Raw genomic sequence first — 21902 nt, forward strand, 5'->3', positions numbered from 1 at the left:
ACACAGACCCCTCTATACATTACTAGGCACTCAATAAGTGTTAAGGAATTGCTTGATTCAGCAGTGATAGCCCCCTTCAACACATGTGTTACTAAAAGAAAACACTGTTAAATCAAGCTTGGTAAATGTCTCGTACAATCAGGGATATCCTTTATCTCAATTTCATAGTGACCCTACGCCAACCCTCAAACTTCTGTTTTCCGCCTAGTTACACCACCTTCAAAACCAGTTTCACAGATGTTTTTAATGAAACCTCAACTCTTATCCTATGAAAAAAATCAATAGCAAATAACACTAACTCACAGTGTACAGATTCTCAGAGGTGAGTCCCTTTCCGACGAAAGTGTCTCCATGTTCATTAACTGCTGACATTCTTCTTGATGATCCTCTTTCTGGGGTGGTGACTTATAAATCTCCTGTCCACCTACTGCCAATAATAGGCTTTTCATTGAAAAATACTAAATCTTTTCTATATTTAACTTATGTGATTGTATATCTCATTGTAATTCTTGATTAACCATATTTTATCTCCACAAGTCATAAAATGTTGATAAATATATGATTTATGTAAAGATCATCTTTCTATTGACATTAGCAGATATATACCATAGTATCTGTTTGTTTTAAAAATTAAGTTTAATAAATACAACTTATTTTTACCATGTCACTCTTTACTACTGCTTTCTAGTATTTAACATGTTTCAAAATTACCTGTACTTCAATGGTTTCCTGTATCCACATCCTTCCTGATCACTTTATAATTTTTCCCTCTTAAAAGTTAGTTGCCAATTAGTTATTTCTTTTTGGATTTTTCTCCTCTATTTTGACCTTCTGTTTGGAACACCTTGCTGCTTTTTCGCAGACGTTTTCATGTTTTGATTTCATGATTGTTCTTTCATTGTTTTATAGCAGTTTGCTGTGATTTCACCTCTTTCCCCCACCACACACCCTTTCTTAACTCATCATGTAATTTGATTATAGTCCTTAGGAACAGAGAAATACTACCAGAATGTCATGTTGTATTCTCACAGTAAACAGTTCTTGTTTGCTTACAAGACAGTGAAACAACTAAAACCTCATTTGTTTTAAATGTTTGAGGATGCTAGGCTGGGTGCCGTGGTTCATGCTTGTAATCCCAGCACTTTGGGAGGTCGAGGTGGGCGGATTGCTTGAGTCCAGGGTTTGAGACAAGCCTGGGCAACATGGTGAAACCCCGTCTCTACAAAAAATAAAAATAAATAAATGTTTGAAGATGCTAATAGGATTTAATTATATCCCTCAGTTTATTGAATCAAATATAACTAAAAGAATGAGGAAGGGAGTTTTTTAGTCTTAAGCTACCTTTGCAAGGTGAAGGTAAGTTTACATGTGTGGAGAACAGTTAGAGTAGCCTGTGTAATAAAACCTTTGTGATTATTAGAATCGGAAGAATGCTGGTGTTGAGGGTTATGTATATAAATGTTTTAGTTTGTGTAGGCTAACTACTGTAACAAAAAAGGAAAACTACAACCCATCACAGGCTTAATAATACAGTAGGATTATATTTCTCACATAACAACTCAATGTGGAGTCAGGGAATAGTTAGGTGGTTTGTTCAAGTATGTATGAATTGAGGAACCCAGACTGCTGGCAGCTGTGCTATCTTCACTTTGTTCCAAAGTGTTCCCAAGAATCAATATTGAGCCATTGGCTGAGAAAAGAGCACAGAGGACAGCTTGTGAGCAGCTTTCATGGGTAAGGCCAGAACAGGAAGTAGGAAATGTCATTTCTATTCATACATCATTGGCTAGAACTCAGCAACATGACACACCTAACTGCAAGGACAGTTAGGTATTGTGGTCTACTGTGCACCTGGAAGTAAGAGGACACATACTTGGTAGTCAGCCCCTTGCATTGAAGGTGTTTCAAAAAAACGTTTAAATTGTAAGAGAAGGCCAGATGTGGTGGTTCACACCTGTAATCCCAGCATTTTGGGAGGCTGAGGGGTACGGATCATGTGACATCAGGAGTTCGAGACCAGCCTGGCCAACATGACAAAACCCCATCTCCACTAAAAATTAAAAAATTATCCAGGCATGGTAGTGCATGCCTGTAATCCCAGCTACTCAGGAGGCTGAGGCAGGAGAATCACTTGAACACTAAGAGGCAGAAGTTGCAATGAGCTGAGATTGCACCACTGCGCTCCAGCCTGGGTGATAGAGTGAGACTCTGTCTCAAAAAAAAAAAAAAAAAAAAAAAAATTGTGAGAGAAGTACAGTGATTTGGGTATTTAACTGACTCAGCAAGTTTCCTTTCTACCTGAAAAGGACAAGTAAACACAAAATTATGCCCCGCACTATTTATCAAAAGAGGAAGAATAAGTACAATATTATCACTTTGACAGCTTTCTTTTTGATATTGGTAAAATAACGCACAACTGTTAAGTTAGATTTACAAGTGCTAGCACAGAAATCAGAGAACTTATTAAATTATTCATTGTTTAATAGATGTAGCTATGACATAAGGAACAGTTTATGTCCATGACAGATAAAAACAATATCAAGTTCAGCCAGTCTGATTCTTACTACTTATGTACTAACAAATCAAATTATTTCAGTGGGGCCGTATTAGTCCATCAACAATTATTTAAATGTTCACTATAGACAAGGCTCTACCACAGTGCAGAGGAAAAACCAGGCTAATGAAGAATAAAAACGTACACTAAAAGAAAAATCTGTCACACAAGATTATATATTTGCAAAGTTAGGTATTTCAGAGTTGAAAGTATTAAACATGCATGCTTCTGCAGGGATACAGCTTCAGATGGTTGACCGAGTCAGTTACTCTGATGTAAAATACAACACCTAAGTACAAAGAAACACAAATGTGAAAAATAAAAAACACTTTAATATACTAGCACCAAAATCATGACACAACTTATAAAATTAACAACAATCACATATACTGGCCTTTTCTTTGTTCTGTCAAACAGGGTTGGTTTTGTACAACATAAGAATGGCAAGAAACAAACCCAAAAACCCAATATGGTTGTGTGTTTCTTTTGTTCTCTAGATTCATCCCAACCTTAGGAGAAACCTCATCAGTAGTTAAGCTAACAAGTTTATTATCAACACATTATATTTAGTCATCTGAATGTATTTCATCTTCATGTTTAAAAACAAAGCATTTAATAGAGATTTGGGTTCTACTGTGACAGATGTTATATAACTACTTACATTGATTCACAACCATCCTAAGTAATTCACAAAGGCGCTTTAATTCATAAAGGCACTATAGTTATGCAATAATTCAGATACATTCAACTGTAATGAATGTAATGACAATTTGGACAAAGCTAAAATACTTACAGTCAGCATTAACAAAAATAAGATTGGATGTCCAGGGAGAAATATTCTAAATAAAGATTAACAACATGTTACGGGCCTGCATATCTTAGTTCCTTATGCCCTACAACCATGTTTCTCAAATTTGGTGAATGTATAGACCAGTTTTAAATGGGGGAAAAAATGCTTGTAATTTCTACAGATTAAATTATTTTTGCTGTGTTGTCATTTAAATATTAATGCATAAATATTAAAAAGTTGATCTAACATCTGTGTACTCATAGTTCCAGAACAAACTTATAAATCCAGTGTACACTATAAGCAAAGCTATAAAATCAGTGCAGTTTAAATGAGTAGGATTAGGACCAGGGCTGGCCTCGGTGGTTCACACCTGTAATCCTAGCACTTTGGGAGGCCGTGGCAGGAGGATCCCTTGAGCCTGGGAGGTTGATCCTACAGTGAGCTGTGATTGGGCCACTGTACTCCAGACTGGGTGACAGAGCGAGAACCTGAACCTATCTCAAAACAGAAGTCAAAAGATTAGGATCAGTAAGACTTTCACAAAGGTGGCACTTGAGTTAGGGTAAAGAACTGGGTAAATAGGGGTTAAGAGATAAAGGTCTAGGCTAGGAAATTGAAGTGAGCAGAGAGCTCGTGAGGGTACAGCATATATGTAAACAGAGAACAGTCCCTTTGGGTTTTCTGTAGGTTGGGAGTGGGAGGGGGCAACCTAAGGTGGTAGACTATTAGAAATAAATCATGGGAACCTTGAGTATTGGACTCAGGGCCTCATTCTGTATGAATGGAACCATTGAAGTCATGCGAGTGGTACTACATTTTCATTTTTTTAAATGTCATCTGCAACAATATTTAAATAAATTAGGAGAATGAAAAGATTGAGGCCAGGCACAGTGGCTTACTCCTGGAATCTCGGAGGCAAAGGCAGCCAGGTCACTTGAGACCACGAGTTCAAGACCAGCCTGGCCAACATGGCAAAACCTAAAAATACAAAAATTAGCTGGGTGTGGTGGTGCATGCCTGTAATCCCAGCTACTTGGTAGACTGAGAATCACTTGAACTTGTGAGGCAGAGGTTGCAGTGAGCCAAGATCACACCAGTGCACTTCACCCTGGGCAACAGAGCAAGACTGTCTCAAGAAAAGAAAAAGAAAGAAAAGATTAAAAATCCAGCCAAAAATTCTGCTCTGCAAGCACAGGTGCTTGGTTTATTACCAAGCTTCCAGGTTCTAGAACATAGCTGGCTATCAATAAGTGTGTGTTGATTGAATATATGATGCCTAATTAAAGGGCAGGGGGACATCTAGTTAGAAATGTGTGGGAAATAAAGTCCAGAATAGGACTCAGAGTAAAAGTTAGCAACTGGTATTAATGAGGATTTAGGAGTTGTTGACAACTAATTGAGTCCTTGAGAAATACGTAAGACTGTAGAGGCAACAGGGTAAACAGGCTAAGGGTGGAACCCTCATAACTCCTACGGTTATGGCAAATGTCAATGAGAAAGCACTGAGAGAACATAGCAAGGAGAGATCAGAAAGGTAGTTCAGGAGATCTGTTGGCCCAGAAGCCAAAGGAGCAGAAAGGAGAGTTACCCATTTGTGCACGTCCAGCTTATAAATATTTATTTTGTATTTTGAAATTGAATCCTTTTTTTTTTTTTTTTTGAGACGGAGTTTTGCTCTTGTTACCCAGGCTGGAGTGCAATGGCGCGATCTCGGCTCACCGCAACCTCCTCCTCCTGGGTTCAGGTAATTCTCCTGCCTCAGCCTCCTGAGTAGCTGGGATTACAGGCATGCACCACAATGCCTGGCTGATTTTTTGTATTTTTAGTAGAGACGGGATTTCACTTTGTTGACCAGGATCTCGATCTCTTGACCTCGTGATCCACCCGCCTTGGCCTCCCAAAGTGCTGGGATTACAGGCGTGAGCTACCACGCCCGGCCCAATTGAATCCTTTTTTTAAGCAGACTAACTTTGAAGGTTTCATAGATTCTAGTTATCCTAGTGGTAAAAATGATTTTAACAGGTAGGTAAGACTTCATGCTGAAAGGATCAGGGTTGAATGGGGCAGGTAAAATCCAAGCATATCCCAGAAACATGTTAAATGTGGGGAAATTTCAGGATGGCATTCACATATTTTGGAATTTAACATGTAATTCCTTTAGACTCCTCGTTGCTACATCATGGAGTTAAATATATAAATTTTAGTACGTTATATATAGTAGTTAAGCAACAGAATAATTATGTCATAAAAGTTGTTTACTTTATGAATTCATTTAGTGTTATGTCTTTATTGGTGGCCTACCCTAGGATATTTTAAGTGATTATATTAAGTTTTATTTCTAGACAATTTTTGTGAAACTTATTTTGCCTAAGGCAGGCACATAGTTAAGTTAAAATAAAAAGACATAAGCTCCAAAATAGGCATTGGTTTCTTACTACTTTATGGCTTTAAAAATCATTCTGAATCCTCTTGCTGGAGTGTTTACTACACCAGCTAGCAGTAGGACTTAACATTAAATTTTCATTTTGATTAACTTGACTGCAGTTGTTTCTTGGCTGCCTCTTTAGAGCCCACTGTGGAATAAAATTAAAAGTTTTTATGATACAACAATTTAGTTGCAGAAAATGACATTTTTCTTTTTTCCTGAATGGCAGTGTGTTCTACGTCTGGATTTTCTGCATATGCCCCATGGCTCTGGTTTCTTTCTTCTCCAATCCATCTTTTAGAGTACCACCAGGTTAGTATTTCTAAAGCAGAGCTTTGTCTATCTTCTCATCCAGAACCCTTCAGTGGTTCCCCACAGCTTCTCTCTTGTCTAAGCCCAACTCATTCTTCGAAGGAAGAGCAACCCGCATTCGGTATTTGCCCTTCCATGTTTTTCTTGATCTCCTCTCCTGAAACCCTGCCTCTACTAAAAATATAAAAAATTAACCAAAAGTGGGGGCACATTCCTGTAATCCCAGCTACTCGGGAGGCTGAGGCAGGAGAATCATTTGAACCTAGGAGTCAGAGGTTGCAATGAGCTAAGATCTCGCCATTGCACTCCAGCCTGGGCGACAGAGTGAGACTCTGTCTCAAAAAAAAAAAAAAAAAAAAATAGTTTCATAATGAATGTTCTTTGGAATTGTTAAATATGTGAAATGTCCCCTGTTCTATATAATCCTGATCCTCTTACCCATTACTTCCCCACTCCTACAGCATCTCTCACCTTCCAATTCACTTGTAATTTAATTACTTATTTTTGTTGTTGGCATTGGCTGTCTTCTCCCTGTTGAACAGTAAATGCCCTAGGGCAGCGATCTTGGGTTTGTTCGCTGGTGTATGCCTAGTGCTCAAAACAGTGCTTGTTACATTGGTTGAGTGAATGAATGAAACTTGAAGCCAAAGGTCAGTTTCTCCCTGTTCTTTGGATTATGTCAGTGGTTTTCAAGGTAAAGGACATTGTGGCATTGGAGGAGCAGGAGAGAGAAGGAGAGAGACCCCAAAGCTAGCTCCTGCCACTTACTAAGTAAGCTGTGCAGCTTTGGGCAAGTTTCTCGACTCCTCTGAAGGTCATTTTCTAATTTGTTGAAGGTTGATATAACTTAAATTACAATATTTATATAAGGATTACATTTTAGGGGGATAAAAGCATACCATGAAATCAGTAGCATATGTGTCCTGATCCCTGCTATTAGGTGCTAGACCTGGTGCCACACACTTTCCATTCACTGTCTCTGTGCATCTCCATATCCACTTTGTGCAGCAGGGCCTGTTGTATTAATAACTGTCTCACAGGTGAAAAGGGGAGGTTCCTGCCCAAGACCACATATACCGTGTTGGGTAGTGAACATCGCCTGAGACCAGGTCTGTGGGACCCTAAACCTGGTGCTTGTAACTCCTGCCTACTGTGCATTTGCTCATCGGGGGGCTGCATGATTTCTCCTTTGGAGCAGCAGTTCTAGATTTTTCCTTCCTGCCCTAAAGTGGTTGAGGGATACAAAGGGCTCATGAGAACCACTGGCTTCCAACCAGTGTCTTTCTGAAAAAGCCAGGCCATATCCTCTCAAGAGGTGATGGGCAGCAGAGTCTGGTTTGAAAAATATCCCCTGATGAATTGGATTCTCTCCCTCCTGCTCATGTACCGCCACTTCCAGATCTGTTTCTTTTCTCTCCATGTCCCTTATAAAAAGTTTTTAAATCTTTGTATTTTGTGCTATACAAAGTGTATAGCACCATGTCTAGCAGGTATAGCAAGTATTTTGTACTATTCATGCATTAAGACTGTTTTAATCTTTTTGTTTTATTTTTTGAGACAGGGTGTCGCTCTGTTACCGAGGCTGGGGTGCAGTGGCACAATCTCAGCTCACTGTAGCCTTCACCTCCCAGGCTCAAGCAGTCCTCCTACCTCAGCTTCTTGAGTAGCTGGGACTACAGATTATGTGCCACCACACCTGGCTATTTTTTTTTTTTTTTTTTTTTTTTTTTTTTTGTAGAGATGGAATTTGGCCATGTTGTCCAGGCATGTCTCAAACTCCTATGCTCAAGCAATCCTCCTACCTGGGTCTCCCAAAGTGTTGGGATTACAGGAATGAGCTACCATGCTAGGCCAAGACTGTTTTAAAGATTGTATTGTTTTGGAAACAAATTAGACAGTTTAGGTTGGGATAGCCAAGTTGATCATTACAGTCTCCTCTGTTTATTGAAAAAGTACTGAAACTTTTAAGAATTTTTGAGATACCTACAAATGCCTTTTCAAAACACACAGTTAAATCACTAATAACTTAATTATTGTAATATAGTAAGTGTCAAAATAAGAAAGGCTGTTTTCTGTATAAAAATTTAGCCTTTTCAGGTATTTTCATTGAGCACTTAAAAATTGCTAAACCAGGATTAACAGGATGGATTATCTCACATCTAGAAAAACATCTTTTAAGTTACAGGGAATAGATTTCTCTTTTGAAATAATTTGTCATCAGTTCTAATGCTGAACAGGTACTTCAGAAAATATTAAAATGAAAAGATATTTCATTTGTATACTATAAATCATTATTTTTAATTGATTGGGAAGTTTGGTAGGAGGCCAGAGAAAATTGGCAAACATAAAATTTAAAAGGAAGTATGAGCATTTAATTCCAAGCACTCTTTCAACAAAGATGTTTATTATTTATTTTTGTAGCTTTATTGTAGTGATTAAAGCATAAGCTTTGCAATCCATTTACCTAGCTTTGAATCCTAGCTTTTCAGTTTATTCTGTGAGCTTAGGCATATTATTTAATATTTCAAACTTTGGTTTTCTCACCTGTAAAGAAGGACCATTACCTTTTATCTACCTCCTAAAGCTATCTTATGACATGAAATAGTATATGCAAAACATCTAAACAGTGCTAAATGTATCCTAGGCACTTAATAAATGTTTTATTATCATTGAAATATAATCATTTTGGCATAATGTGATATTTGAATATCTATTTTCAAATGAGTGGGAGACATTTTTATGGACTTCTGTGTACAGTTGTCAACTTGGTGTGGAATCCCCTTTTTAAAAAAAAAAAACAATTCAGAAGTAAACTTTATCTCATCTTGGGATGACTATCAACTTCTGCATTAGCTAGCTTTTAACTAATGAAAGTTTATTGCAATGTGTGGAGCAAGCAGATTATGAATTCTAAGTTTCTCATATAAAATTGTATTTCCTAGGAGAGTGCATAGAAGGGCTGCGGGAAAATGACTACCTGCTGATTCATTCCTGCCGCCAGTGGACCACCATCACTGCCCACAGCTTGGAGGAGGGTCACTATGTCATTGGGCCAAAGATAGAGATTCCAGTACATTATGCAGGTAAGACTCCTCAAAAGGCCAGGACAAGGCAGAGAGAGAAAGGGGATGTGAATAGCTGAACTTTTCCTCTAAGAATTGTCTGTAAAGTAGAAAGTAGAATGATTTAGAGAATCCAACATTTGTGTGTGGTTATCAATCAGTGAAAGCTCAGATTCATTTTGTCACAAGTATTTCTAATTAATGTATGTAGTTAAGTGGGGATTCTTACTAGGTATTTATAAGATAGAAATTTTACGAATAAAACACCTCTATTGTCTTGGAATTAAAATTAATACTATAGCCAATCTCAGAGCTTCAGGGGGTAGTGTCTCTGAATAACCCTGTATACAACTTGAACATTGCTTTCGTGAATGACTTTGTGAAGATTTCATAAGATGCCATGTCACAAATTAGATTGTGGTCAGGTTTTAAAAGTATTAGATTGGAAGTTCATGTGCCTGGGGCTGGACATGTCCCTCTTTTCAAGTAGGCATTTAGATTATAGGCAACTGAGATGACCTCACTGATTTAGTTAAATGAGGGTAATACCTGCCTTGTCACCTCACTTTGAACTTGACTCAGTGCAGCATGCTATTTAACTGATTTTTATTGAGTATATTCTGTGTGCCAGCACTGTTTTAGGAGCTTGGGATGCATCTACTGGCTTAAATAAACTTTAAATAGTGATAGCTTATAAATGCAATTAAAAGAAAACTTATGTTACCATATGCTTTTTCTGGTGCTTATAGTACATTATATAAAAGATCTTAGCCTTTTCTCTATTATTGTTCAATATTTTCCAAGTTTGTACAGGATGCCCTTATCACCTAACCTTAAATTTTGTAGCCCTAGGCTGCCATTGTGTTCTCAAGTAACCCCTTTACAATGACCAGAGAGTTATTATTTGGAAACGGGACTTTGCTGTATTCCCACTGTCTAGACATAGCAAATAGTATCTGTTTGATGGATATTTAATGAATGAATGAATAGTTTGGTTTCGTTTTTGATTTCTGGGAGTCTTCAATTGCCGATGTGACCCAGGAATTACTTAGCTTCTCAAAAATCCTTACTCAGAAAAAATTATAAGAAAAAAAGAATTTCTCTTGCCTAAAACTTTGTCCTCTAGAATTGTATTTCCTAGCCCTAAGAGTAGCTTTCATGGCAAAAGAGAGAAATACATAGCTATAGAAAGCATTATATCTTTTAGATTGTAACTCAGGCAAATGGGGCAATTTTCATAGGGGCAGAGAATGAAACAAACCCCCTACCCCACCCATTCGCGCATCAGAGTAGTTCCTACTACTGGTGACATCCGTGCTATTTTTAGCAAGTCCAAATTCTGGTTTCTTTGTGGAAAACTAAAAAGAAAGGTAAATTGCTACATTGTTTAATCCTCTATACTTTTACCTAATCTGCTGTATTCTTCTGTGAGGAAATTACATTTTAGTCTTTCCCCCAAAATCATTGTGAAAAGCTCTGTCAAATCAGTCTTCCCAAAAGAATGCCCTCATTTTATCACCTTCTAAAACCCCTTTAGACACTGCATCTTGCCGCTAGAACCTTTGACTTGTTATTGAATGCCTTCCAGAGGCTGGTTCTAGTCTACTCCAGACTGATCTTTTCTACTCCAAAGAGTGAACCTCCCACTCTATAGCTACCTTAGTCATCTCACTGTTTTCCATCTACACAGTCTCTAGCTGGCTGGAGTTGCCTCCCTCAGCTCATCAGTGCATCAGGAGGATGCAGCCATCCTCTGCAGCCCCACATGGTCTCTTGATGTGTTCCGTTCATTTAGCACACGTCCTCAGTCTTCAGTCAATTAGCTTTTCCTGTGTACACATGCACCGGTTGGACTATACAGTCCTTAACAAGTTGTACCAATTCTAAAAAACACCCTGAAGCCTTTGGATCTGTACTCAAAAGATAATTCTTTGTGGCCATGGATGTTTGACTCAGGGATGTCAAACTTGGTTATACACCGGATTCACCAGGGGACCTTTAAAAAGACTGATGCAGGGGTCCTACGTCCAGAAGTTAATTGATCTGGAGTGTTGGCTGGATATAAGAATTTTAAAAGCTCCCTTGTGGTTAAAATACATAGCATTGTTGGGAACCCATTGTTTTAGAATAAGTATCCACAATGTGAGATGATAAGATTTCCCCAAACATGCACAAATATTTGTAAATATTCTGGTGTTTGGAACTTCTTTTTGAAACAGCCATCCAGCTTCCCTTGGAAAGAAAGATGTGATCTTGTTCAGCAGCTTACTTTAAATCCATAAGGGAGATGATGGATTATGTTGCAAATGATACATTTTTTAAAAATGAAATTGAGGTGCCTATACTCAGAGGAAACATGAGCACTAAGATCACATCATTCAACAGAAGGGAGAGACCATATATTAAAGAAAGAAAAACTTGAAATAGAACCAAATAGTTCACGAGATCTTTTGCCATTAAACAAAATAGAATGAATGGTTGGTTATGAATGTCTAAATGTTCTAAGCTGTCTTCCTGAATTTCTTCAACAAGAAGTTTAGGTAGAAGTTTTGATATACAAATATATTCCAGTTGATCATTTTGTTTTGGGTTTTATCTCTTAAGATAGCACCAAGAAACTTGCTTTACAAAGTTTATGAAGACAAATTTAGTGATTTAGTAGATTTTTTAAAAAATCTTATAAACAGGTAAATAAGACCATGTGTTTTTATGAGTGTTGTTTATTTGTTTGTTTTGGAATAAGTTTTCACTCTGTCACCCAGGCCAGAGAGGTGTAGTGGTGTGATCATGGCTCACTGCAGCCCTGAACTGCTGGGCTCAAGGGATCTTCCCACCTCAGCCTCTTGAGTAGCTGGCACTACAGGCTTGTGACACCGTGCCCAGCCAACTTTTAAATTTTTTTGTAGAGACTAGTTCTCCCTTTATTGCCCAGGTTGGTCTCAAACTCCAGGTCTCAAGCAATCCACCTGCCTTAGCCTTTCAAAATGTTGTGATTACAGGTGTGAGCCATCATAACTGGCCTAGGAGTATGTTTGATTACAATATAAAATGGAGACCCATGAGTCTTGATATCACTGATCACTTCAAGGTTATGGTAGATATATTTTGTCTCTAAGAAACTATTTATTACCAGCTTCAGCTCTTGGAAGAAAGAGAGCATATAGTACATTGTGGAGACCCAAAATCATTTATGTGTCCCTTATTTTACCAATTTTTCAGAATTTCATCTAGGTTGAGATGAATCTCACATTTTTTGAGTACAATTAATAAATAGCTACCAGAGTTGTAAAGCCCACCAGCTTTGTAATCAAAGGACCTAGTTTGATTTCTCATTCTGCCATTTTCTGTCTGTATTACTTTGGGCAAGTTACTAAACCTCTTTAAATCTTTGTTTCCTCATCTATAAAGTGAACATAATTATAGTACCTTTGTCTTAGGGTAATTGTGAAGATTGAAAGAGAAACACCTTTCAGCATGTTTACTACTTAGTAAGCCTCCATAAATGTTAATGGTGATAATTATGATCATGTTAGCAACTAAGTGTTCCTAAGGATTTAACTCTTTCTCCTGCACTACTAATTACAAGCTGAATTACTTTTCTCTTCATGCAAGCTAGTTGAATACTGACATCCCTCAATGTTATTTGGGCTGCTGTTTTTTGGTTTGCTTTTGTAATTTTATTTTGTAGTTGCAGTAGTATAGTTTACTCCCTTATGCCATTTCCCGTGTTACCCATTTTTAGCATCATTTAGCCACATTTGTTTTTTTAATCATTCTTAGCCTCCTCCCTCCCCACCAAATGCACATACAAATACAGACAAATATGCTATTTATTTTTTCTCAGTTATTTGAGAGTAGACAGCATACATCCCCCTAATACTTTACTGTGTATTTCCTAAGAACAAGGATATCCTCTTATATAACCACAGCACTGGTAGCAAATTCAGTACATTTAATACTTTAATCTACTGTCGTTCCAGTTTTGTTGATTGTCCCATTAATGTCTTACTGCATTTTTTCTCTTCCAGGACTAGGACCACTTACTGTATTTTGCACTTGTATCTCTTCAGTCTCCTTTAATCTGGAACAAGTTCCTCCGCCATTTTTGTGTTTCATGATATAGACATTTTTTAAAGAATTCAGACAAATTATTTTCTAAAACAACCCTCAGTTTGGGTTTCCTCGTGATTGGATGAGGCTCTGCAGCCTTGGCTGCTCTGCTGTGTGTTGTGATAGTGGCAAGGGATGTCCTTTGCCCCACACTGGTGATTTTAGTTTTGATCATTTGGTTAAGGTATTGTCCAGTTCCTCTGTTGTATAATTACCATTTACTTTGTGACTCCTGGGAAATTTGAGAGGTTTGAGAGGATGTACTTTCAGACTCTGTAACTATCTAAAGATAGTTACACTCCCCTATTAAGTTAGCTATTAATGATTTCTGTCTGATTCCGTTTTTACTATGAAGGTGGCAAAACAGTGCTTTTCTAACTTAATTCCATCATTCTTTCTTGTATTTATTAACTGTCATTCTCTAAGGAAAAGCATTTCTTTCTCTTCTGTTTATTTTTTTACTTACCTGTTATTATCAGCATGAATTTGTGGATTCTTATGCCGTTCAATGTATTATAATATATTGCTGTCCTTATGTCTTTCAAATGATCATATGTTTGGGTATAGGCTGGCACCTGTATCTCTGTGGCATGCCTCCTTCATTTTTTAAATCATGTCCTTATTTTATGTAGGTAGCAACCATTCTTTTGGATCAGTATTATCTTTTGGCAGGCTTCTACACTGTCCTATTCCAAGTAGCACTCCTCACTTTGTGATCTGTGTTAAGAGAGTCTCTTGGAGTTGGGCAGTGTGCAGCCTGGGCAGCCATACACCACAGCTCCATTCACATGTATTTTGGAAAGCAATAAAACTCATCATTTTAAAGGTATATTCTACATCAGAGATTTTCATGAAATTCTTAATATGAAAAATAATTTTGTAAAACTTTGAAAAAAGGTAAATATGACTTCTGTAGTTCTTATCAGAACCTCATGCTGAAATGGTGGTGATAAGAATCTCCTTATTCTGAATTCTGAAATTATTTAGATGTGCTTTGGGAAAATAAAGACATTCCCTATTCTGGCAAAATAAGTTTTAGACAAAAGATGGTTTTTTGGTATACCAAGTAATTGAGAATGTGTTCAGTCAGTATCAGGTATTTTGCTACTAATAGAGAACCCACTTAAGAAAAATTGGCTTAGCATTTAGAAAAGAGATTGCCACATTCAGACAGATTGTATTCAAAAGGCATCACAGATTAATGTAATCTAAACTTTCCTACTTCACATTGCTACCAAATGGGCAAACCTTTCCTAAGAATTGTACAATACAGAACTCAGAATTTTTCTGCATTTTATATACTCAGAACATCTAACTCAGAACTGCCTGGACCTGTGTTAGACATCACTAGCTCAGCCTCCACACCTACTCCTCTTCCTGCTCTTTTACCCTGATTTATTAAACAAAAACAAACATTTTTTTTTAACCTAGCAACTGAATTCTAGCCAGGAATTTCTAGAGATGAATGGTTTTTATTCTACAATTAATATATCTATTCATCAAATCCCTTTTGTCTCTGCAGCTTGGTGTGGTCAGTCAAGCAGATCCCCAGTCCGGTGTCTCAGAGGCCCTTGTTTATGCTGACCCTCTCTAGGGCCTGAAACCTAACTTTGTATGCATAATATGACATTAAAAAAAAAAAAAAAGAATGTAAATCTCAAGCCCCACAAAAGCCTAGATATGCTATTCTCTCTGGAATTTTATTTAACCTGCTGAGCTCCAGGTCTCCCCACTCTATAAAATGGAGATCTACTGTAGAAAAAATGTTGTGCAGATTCTCAGAGATCTAACTTAAATAAGTGGCTCAGCACTGGCACGTGAGTAATACAAAAACCAATGGTATCTCCCCTCACTCCCCTCTGTTATGAAAAACAACCAAGAAAACTCTACCAAGAGACAGCTTTGAGAAACCAAATGGATCAGAACATGAGGTATCTGTGTATCAGTGGTCTGCCAATTTGCAAAGTAATGGAATTCTGAGTGGGTTTATGAAAATTTCTATCATTCCGTGGCAAGCGTGCTGTCATCATGCATGAACAGATACTGTGATCATGGATGAACAGATTGCTACTTGAACATAAGCATCTGAGATAAACTCCAGCCACGTTTGGCTTCTATTTTTAAATTCTCATCCTCCTGCAAATCTGGTGAATCTAAAACAAGCTAAAATGATCTCAGTACTTTCCCTCCTAGTTGTAATATGTAAGAATTAAGTGACACTTGAGCACAAGATGGGTAAGAATTGCTTATGCGGTTTTCAAGGCCCTTATTCAGCAAGCACCTGGATTTATATCAGCAGTGCCTGTTTTTAAAAATGTGCGATGTGCAGTGTTTGTCTCTTGGGCAAAATTATAGTAATGTGGCATCTAACATAACCTTGAATTGTAGTTACTAAACAAAAGGAAATGTTGAAACAAGCTAATTTTATTCTCCTGGGTTGCAAGTTTAATTAGCATGAATCATCCATTTATAAAAGTAACTACTAGTGTTGAACATCACTTTGTGTACTTTCCCTGTTCATGGGATAAAGCTTATGTGATGAAATGGAAAATAACCAAACTTACTTTTCAGAAGTCCTCAGAACTTATATAGTATGCTGAGGAACATTTATCTCAGCCATTTTTGCCATTAAGAAATATTACATATCTAAAAAATAACCATTTTTGATGATTGCATTTTTAGGTTATAGTTAATAACTAAAACTTATTTATTGCTTATTATTTCTTAGGCACTTTGTTAACTCAGCATTTTACTTTTATTCATATGACTTTCACAACAAACTCATGAGATGGGTGCTGTTATGTATATTTCATGCAAATAAAAACTGACATTTAGAGATGTTAAGTATTTGTAATATTACACAGTTAATAAGTGTGATTTGAACCCAGGATACGTGTCTTCAGAGCCTGCCCCTGTCTCAACTATTCCCTGGAAAGTGCTAGGAGGCACTTTTACTTGGAAATCATCCTAGAGAGATCTGTTAGAATTAGTTAGTAAGTTGGGTAAAGCTTTCACTTTTCTTCCTTTCATGGTAGCTCCCAACTTGTATTCTGACTAGGGAAAAATTAAGTAGATATTATAAGTCTTAACCTTTTCATATTTACAAGTCATCTACATACAGGCAACATTCCCATCGGGCAGTACATTTTCAGGAAAAGCTTCCAGGGGAGCCCCCTGGGCCTCAGAGGCGACAGCTGCTGGGGTAGGGAGGTGATCAGATAAGAGGCTGGAGCCCTGAGGAAAGAATCTTTCAAGTGTTGATGAAGTGTGATGTTCAACAGGGCAGTATCAAGTAAGGAAACTGAGGAAAATTAGATTACAGAAGAGTTAAAAATGAGTGAAAGGTAAGCAGCAAGCAAGGATCAACTATTTTTGTATTTTTTATTAAAGGGAAATCATTGACTCTGATTTGGGGGAGCAAAGTAAACATAAACTTTTTTTTTTAATTAAAAAAAAGGGAAGGCAAGAAAGAAGACATAAGAGGGAAAGGCTTCCCAGTATTTCATATTTTTAAGAATAATGAAATCTGAGAAATCTTTCTAGACTAGGGAAATGATTCAGAAGAGAAAAAAGAGAGAAAGTAATTAAGAAAATAATCAAGTAGTATATTAGTCTACTCTCTAGGAAATTGTCTCTACCATTTTTTTTCCCCAAGAGTCAAAAATGTTATTCTCTTCCTCACTCCGCTTTATTACTTAAATTTCATACCTGCTGTAACATAGCGTTTGTGGTCAGAGGGTGAATGTATCTTTCACACGTTGGTATTGACACTCATATTTTAACTCAAAGATGAAGAGATTAAGTGTCTTTTCTACAAGAATGGATTGAAGGTTGTCACCAATCTTTAGTATAGCTTTCTAGTCCTACTACACATTGCTTAAGAATAATAGCTCAGGGAAATTTGAATATGTATGGTATTCATGATGAGATGATTAGGGAATTATTGTGATTTTGTTATTTGTTATCAATGTATTATAATATGGAAAATATCCTCACTTTTTAGAGAAACATACTGAATAAGAGTGAAGTGGGATTATTAAATGTTTGAACAAAAACAGACATAAAAATTGATGACTCTGGCAAACTACTTAAGTTGTTAAATCTAGGTAAAGAGTATATGGATGTTGATTACCAGAATTTTCCATATGTTTGGAAATTATTGTAATAAAAAGGAAAAAAAATGACTTGGCACAACCGCCAGTGACAAAGTAAATTACACAGTTGAACTCTTACATGGTACTTATATCGAAACCACTCTGCCTCTATCTTTGAATCCTATACTCTTAATTAATTTTGCTAAGGGTGAAAGTTCATCTTTCATTGGGTTGTTTTGTTCCAGTGTTAAATGTTTGTGGCAACAACACAGTGAAAGGTGAATTCAGGAAGAAATTGTTTTGTTTTCACCATGTGGTAGAAGCATCCAGCTCATGGCTTCCTATGAGAACCTGATTGCTCCAGCTGTGGCTGGTTTCCAGCGGCTCACCCAGTTGTTGGTAGTGATTTAAGTATTAAAGCGGGGGAAGTTTGGATAGTTGTATGTAAAACTTGGAAAGAAAAGAACTTTTTTTTTTCATTATTTTCTTAAAATAAGAGCTTCATGAAAGATATGGAAAAGTAGAATATGAGTAAATACATTGCAGAATTATTTGGTGTCACACTATGTGGCTTTTCTAGATTGCTGTATAAATGCTAGTAAAGTAATAAAAATTTGAGTCCTTTGCTATTTTCACATTTTAGCCTGTTTACTCAGAATCCTTCAAATCATTTACTGACTCTATAAACAGAAAGTATCATATTTAGAAAACACAGACATTCTAACACAAAACAGGGATGGCATCAGGGGTTCAAAACTCCTAGGCTACTGTTTTCCATTTCTTTATACTTACATGTAGGCACTCAGTGGAAAGTTGGTTACCTGAAAGGGCTAACTCCAGTTCAAGTATAATTTAACCTATGAGATAATGTGATTAACATCAGGTGGAAAGTTCAAACAAGCTGCCTGTGACCACACTGTTAATAGAATGTTTATAGCATGGGTGGGAAAGTGCTCGTCTCACTTCATAATTTGATTTCCATATTGGATTTGTACCTCTAAGAAGTATTGTGACCTTTTAAAAGGTTCTTTTTTAGGAATTGCTTTGAGCTTTTTCTATTTGTGGAAGACAGACTTCATGGGTTTCAAAACGGATTGCCATGCTAGCAAAACTTCCTGAATTGAAGTCACTCTGCTCCATTTCTTAGGCTTGGAATCACTTGCATTTGTGACTCACTATCCAGAGAAGTCGTGTGCTGGCTTTCTGTTAACCCTGACCCATTTCTGTAGTTGTTGAGTGTACTGTAACAGGAAAACAACAAACTATGTGTACCTTGTGAAGTTCTCTGACATTTGGGGCAAGAGAGTGGATGATTCAGACATGCCTATGTTGATTTTTGGTGAGGTATACATTGCGCAGTGCCTCCAACATGTTAGAACTGGTTTATAGAACACCATAGGGTTTGTCCCTAATAGTGAGTCAAGCCCATGCGTGAGTGTGAGACAAGCAAAATAAACACAGCTTTTATTTTTCTAGATGTTAAAAATCATTGTAGGTAAACTGAATGCAGTGGACATATAGACATGTGAGAAATTCAGTTTCTCCATTCATGCCTTCTACATTCCATATGTTTCTCAGTGGCAATTGCATTTTTCCTTATAGGCCATCATAGCATTTTACAGTCTCAACTCTTTTCCTTTAATGAAACCAGTCACCTTGTGTGGGAACCCCCGTTCTCTGTCCACCTAGGCTCCTTTCCTCCTGACCCACAGAGTAATCCCATGGCAAGTCTTGTTGATTCTCTTTCTACAGTTCCTATCACAGCTGCTCCTCCTTTCCAGCCTACCCTGACTGGGTCTCCCTGCTCTACAGACCAAGGTGCCTCCCTTTCCTCCTCCAATCAGTCATCTGTGTTACTGTCAGATTATTATTACTGTTTTTTTCAAGTACAGCTCTGTTATTTTACCAGCTAGCCAGGAGTTTTCAGAGATGTTTCCTATGTGAGTATAAACTCTGGTCTAACGCTGGGCCCTTCTGAGGTCTGGTGTTCCTTTGACTACAAGCATCATCCTCCAGCAGATAACCCAGCAGCCACTAGCCACACCAGGCTGTTTGTTGTTGCTCAGGTAGGCTCTGCCCTACCTTGTTCCCCCCTGTTTCTTTTGCTTGGAGGGCTCACATACCATAGCCACCACCCAGTGGAGAAATCCTGCCCCAGCTATCACCACCTTCCTCAAGAAGAAGAAGAATGAAATCCAGCCTCAATTACCACCTTCTTCAAGAAGCTTTTCCTAATCTTTCTTACCATATAGATCCTTCCTCTTCAGAATCCTGTAACAATTTATACCCACCACTAAAGGCTGTCTTTCTTCCCACCACTGAAGGCTCCTTGAGGACAGTCCTATCTCATACAGCATCTAACACAGCCTTGAATAGTTTAAAGACTCAATAGATAATTCTAACCCAACTGAAATCGATTTTTCTTTAAAGGAGAAACATCAAAGATGCCTGAAAACTACCTGGAGAACAAGTCAGGTCTCTTAATTCCCTTGAATCTGGCAGGTTCAGATCTGAGACACTGACAGGGAATGGTGATTGTGAGTACTCTAACAAAGTGCAAGCAAAATGCCATGGAATTGCTGAATAAGGAGTCAAGACCCCTGTCTGGTAGGGAGAGGCCTTCAAGTGAATGAGGTTAAGGGCATTAGAGTAACAGGCACCATTCCTGAAGATAACCAATGGCTGTGTGATAGAGGGAAAGGCTGTGTGATAGAGGGGAAGGCGTATTTAGGAGATAAAGTTAGAAACCTAGTTTGGAGGAAATTCCAGACTCAATAATGGGAACTGTAATCTCCCTGGCCTCGGGAGTTCCTCCCAGAATCTGCATGTTAGAAAGGTTAAGTGTAGGCTAGCATCCTCCCTCCCCTGCAGGTGAGTTAAATTGGTCAGAAGTTAAATAGACCTGATAACTCTTTGTTATCTTTTGGGACCCTCAGGGTTTTCTAGCAGAGAAGTTTCCTATTTTCTCAGATATTGGACCTCTAGACTGTTCTTTTAGTTCATGAGATTGCCAGGTATGCTAGAGATAGGAGTTCCGCAGAAAAGTGTATTCGGAGTAAAAGTGGAGGATGAGAAGAGAAATTGTTGGTAGGAGAACTAATTAGAAAATTGTTAAAATAGACCTGATAAAAGATAATGAACACCTGATCTAGGCTGGGAGGGAGATAGTCATAAGGAAAAAACTGATACTTAGGTAAGAGGAACAAGGAAAAGCAAGTAAAAGATAATTCTGAGAATTTTTTTAAAAATCTTTTCCCCAGATTCCCTGTTTAATAAATGGTGTTGGGAAAACTGGCTAGCCATGTGCAGAAAGCAGAAACAGGACCCCTTCCTGACACCTTACACCAAAATTAACTCCAGATGGATTAAAGACTTAAACATCAGATCTAATACCATAAAAACCCTAGAAGAAAATCTAGGCAAAACCATTCAGGACATAGGCATAGGCAAGGACTTCATGACCAAAACGCCAAAAGCAATGGCAACAAAAGCCAAAATAGACAAATGGGACCTAATCAAACTCCACAGCTTCTGGACAGCAAAAGAAACGGTCAGTAGAGTGAATCGGCAACCAACAGAATGGGAAAAAATTTTTGCAGTCTACCCATCTGACAAGGGGCTGATATCCAGAATTTACAAAGAACTAAAACAGATCTACAAGAAAAAAACAAACAAGCCCATTCAAAAGTGGGTGAAGGATACGAACAGACACTTTACAAAAGAAGACATACAAGAGGCCAACAAACATATGAAAAAATGTTCATCATCACTGGTCATTAGAGAAATGCAAATCAAAACCACATTGAGATACCATCTCACACCAGTTAGAATGTTGATCATTAAAAAATCTGGAGACAACAGATGCTGGAGAGGATATGGAGAAATAGGAACACTTTTAGGCTGTTGGTGGGAGTGTAAATTAGTTCAACCATTGTGGAAGACAGTGTGGCGATTCCTCAATGACCTAAAAATAGAAATCCGATTTGACCCATATCCATTACTGGGTATATATCCAAAGGATTATAAATCATTCTACTATAAGAACACATGCACACGAATGTTCATTGCAGCACTGTTTACAATAGCAAAGACCTGGAACCAACCCAAATGCCCGTTGATGGTAGATTGGATAGGGAAAATGTGGTACATATACACCATGGAATATTACACAGCCATCAAAAACGATGAGTTTGTGTCCTTTGTAGGGACATGGATGAACTTGGAAACCATCATTCTCAGCAAACTGACACGAGCAGAAAGTCAAACATCGTATGTTCTCACTCATAGGTGGGTGTTGAACAATGAGAACACATGGACACAGGGAGGGGAGCACTATACACTGGGGTTCGTTGGAGGGAAATGGGGGAAGGACGGGGGTGGGGAGTTGGGAAGAGATAGCATGGGGAGAAATGACAGATACAGGTGAGGGGAAGGAAGGCAGCAAACCACACTGCCATGTGTGTACCTATGCAACAATCTTGCATGTTCTTCACATGTACCCCAAAACCTAAAATGCAATAAAAAAATAAAATAAAAATAATAAAAATAAAAATCT

The 21902-nt window shown here is 37.8% G+C and overlaps 1 protein-coding gene across 3 annotated transcripts in view; it reads left to right on the forward strand.

The window, feature by feature from the left end:
- The window catches only part of GAREM1 (GRB2 associated regulator of MAPK1 subtype 1), a 204669-nt gene that overhangs the window by 60298 nt on the left and 122469 nt on the right, over positions 1–21902 (forward strand). For 2 of the 3 annotated variants that reach the window (XM_039463829.2, XM_039463830.2), the window contains exon 2: positions 9024–9164. In XM_039463829.2, coding sequence (XP_039319763.1) covers positions 9024–9164 — 141 coding nt within the window. Of the gene's footprint in view, positions 1–5998; positions 6082–9023; positions 9165–21902 lie in introns of all 3 variants that reach the window. The other variant, XM_039463831.2, reaches the window with a different exon arrangement.

The sequence above is a fragment of the Saimiri boliviensis genome, chromosome 13, assembly GCF_048565385.1.
Source record: "Saimiri boliviensis isolate mSaiBol1 chromosome 13, mSaiBol1.pri, whole genome shotgun sequence".
NCBI lineage: Eukaryota > Metazoa > Chordata > Mammalia > Primates > Cebidae > Saimiri > Saimiri boliviensis.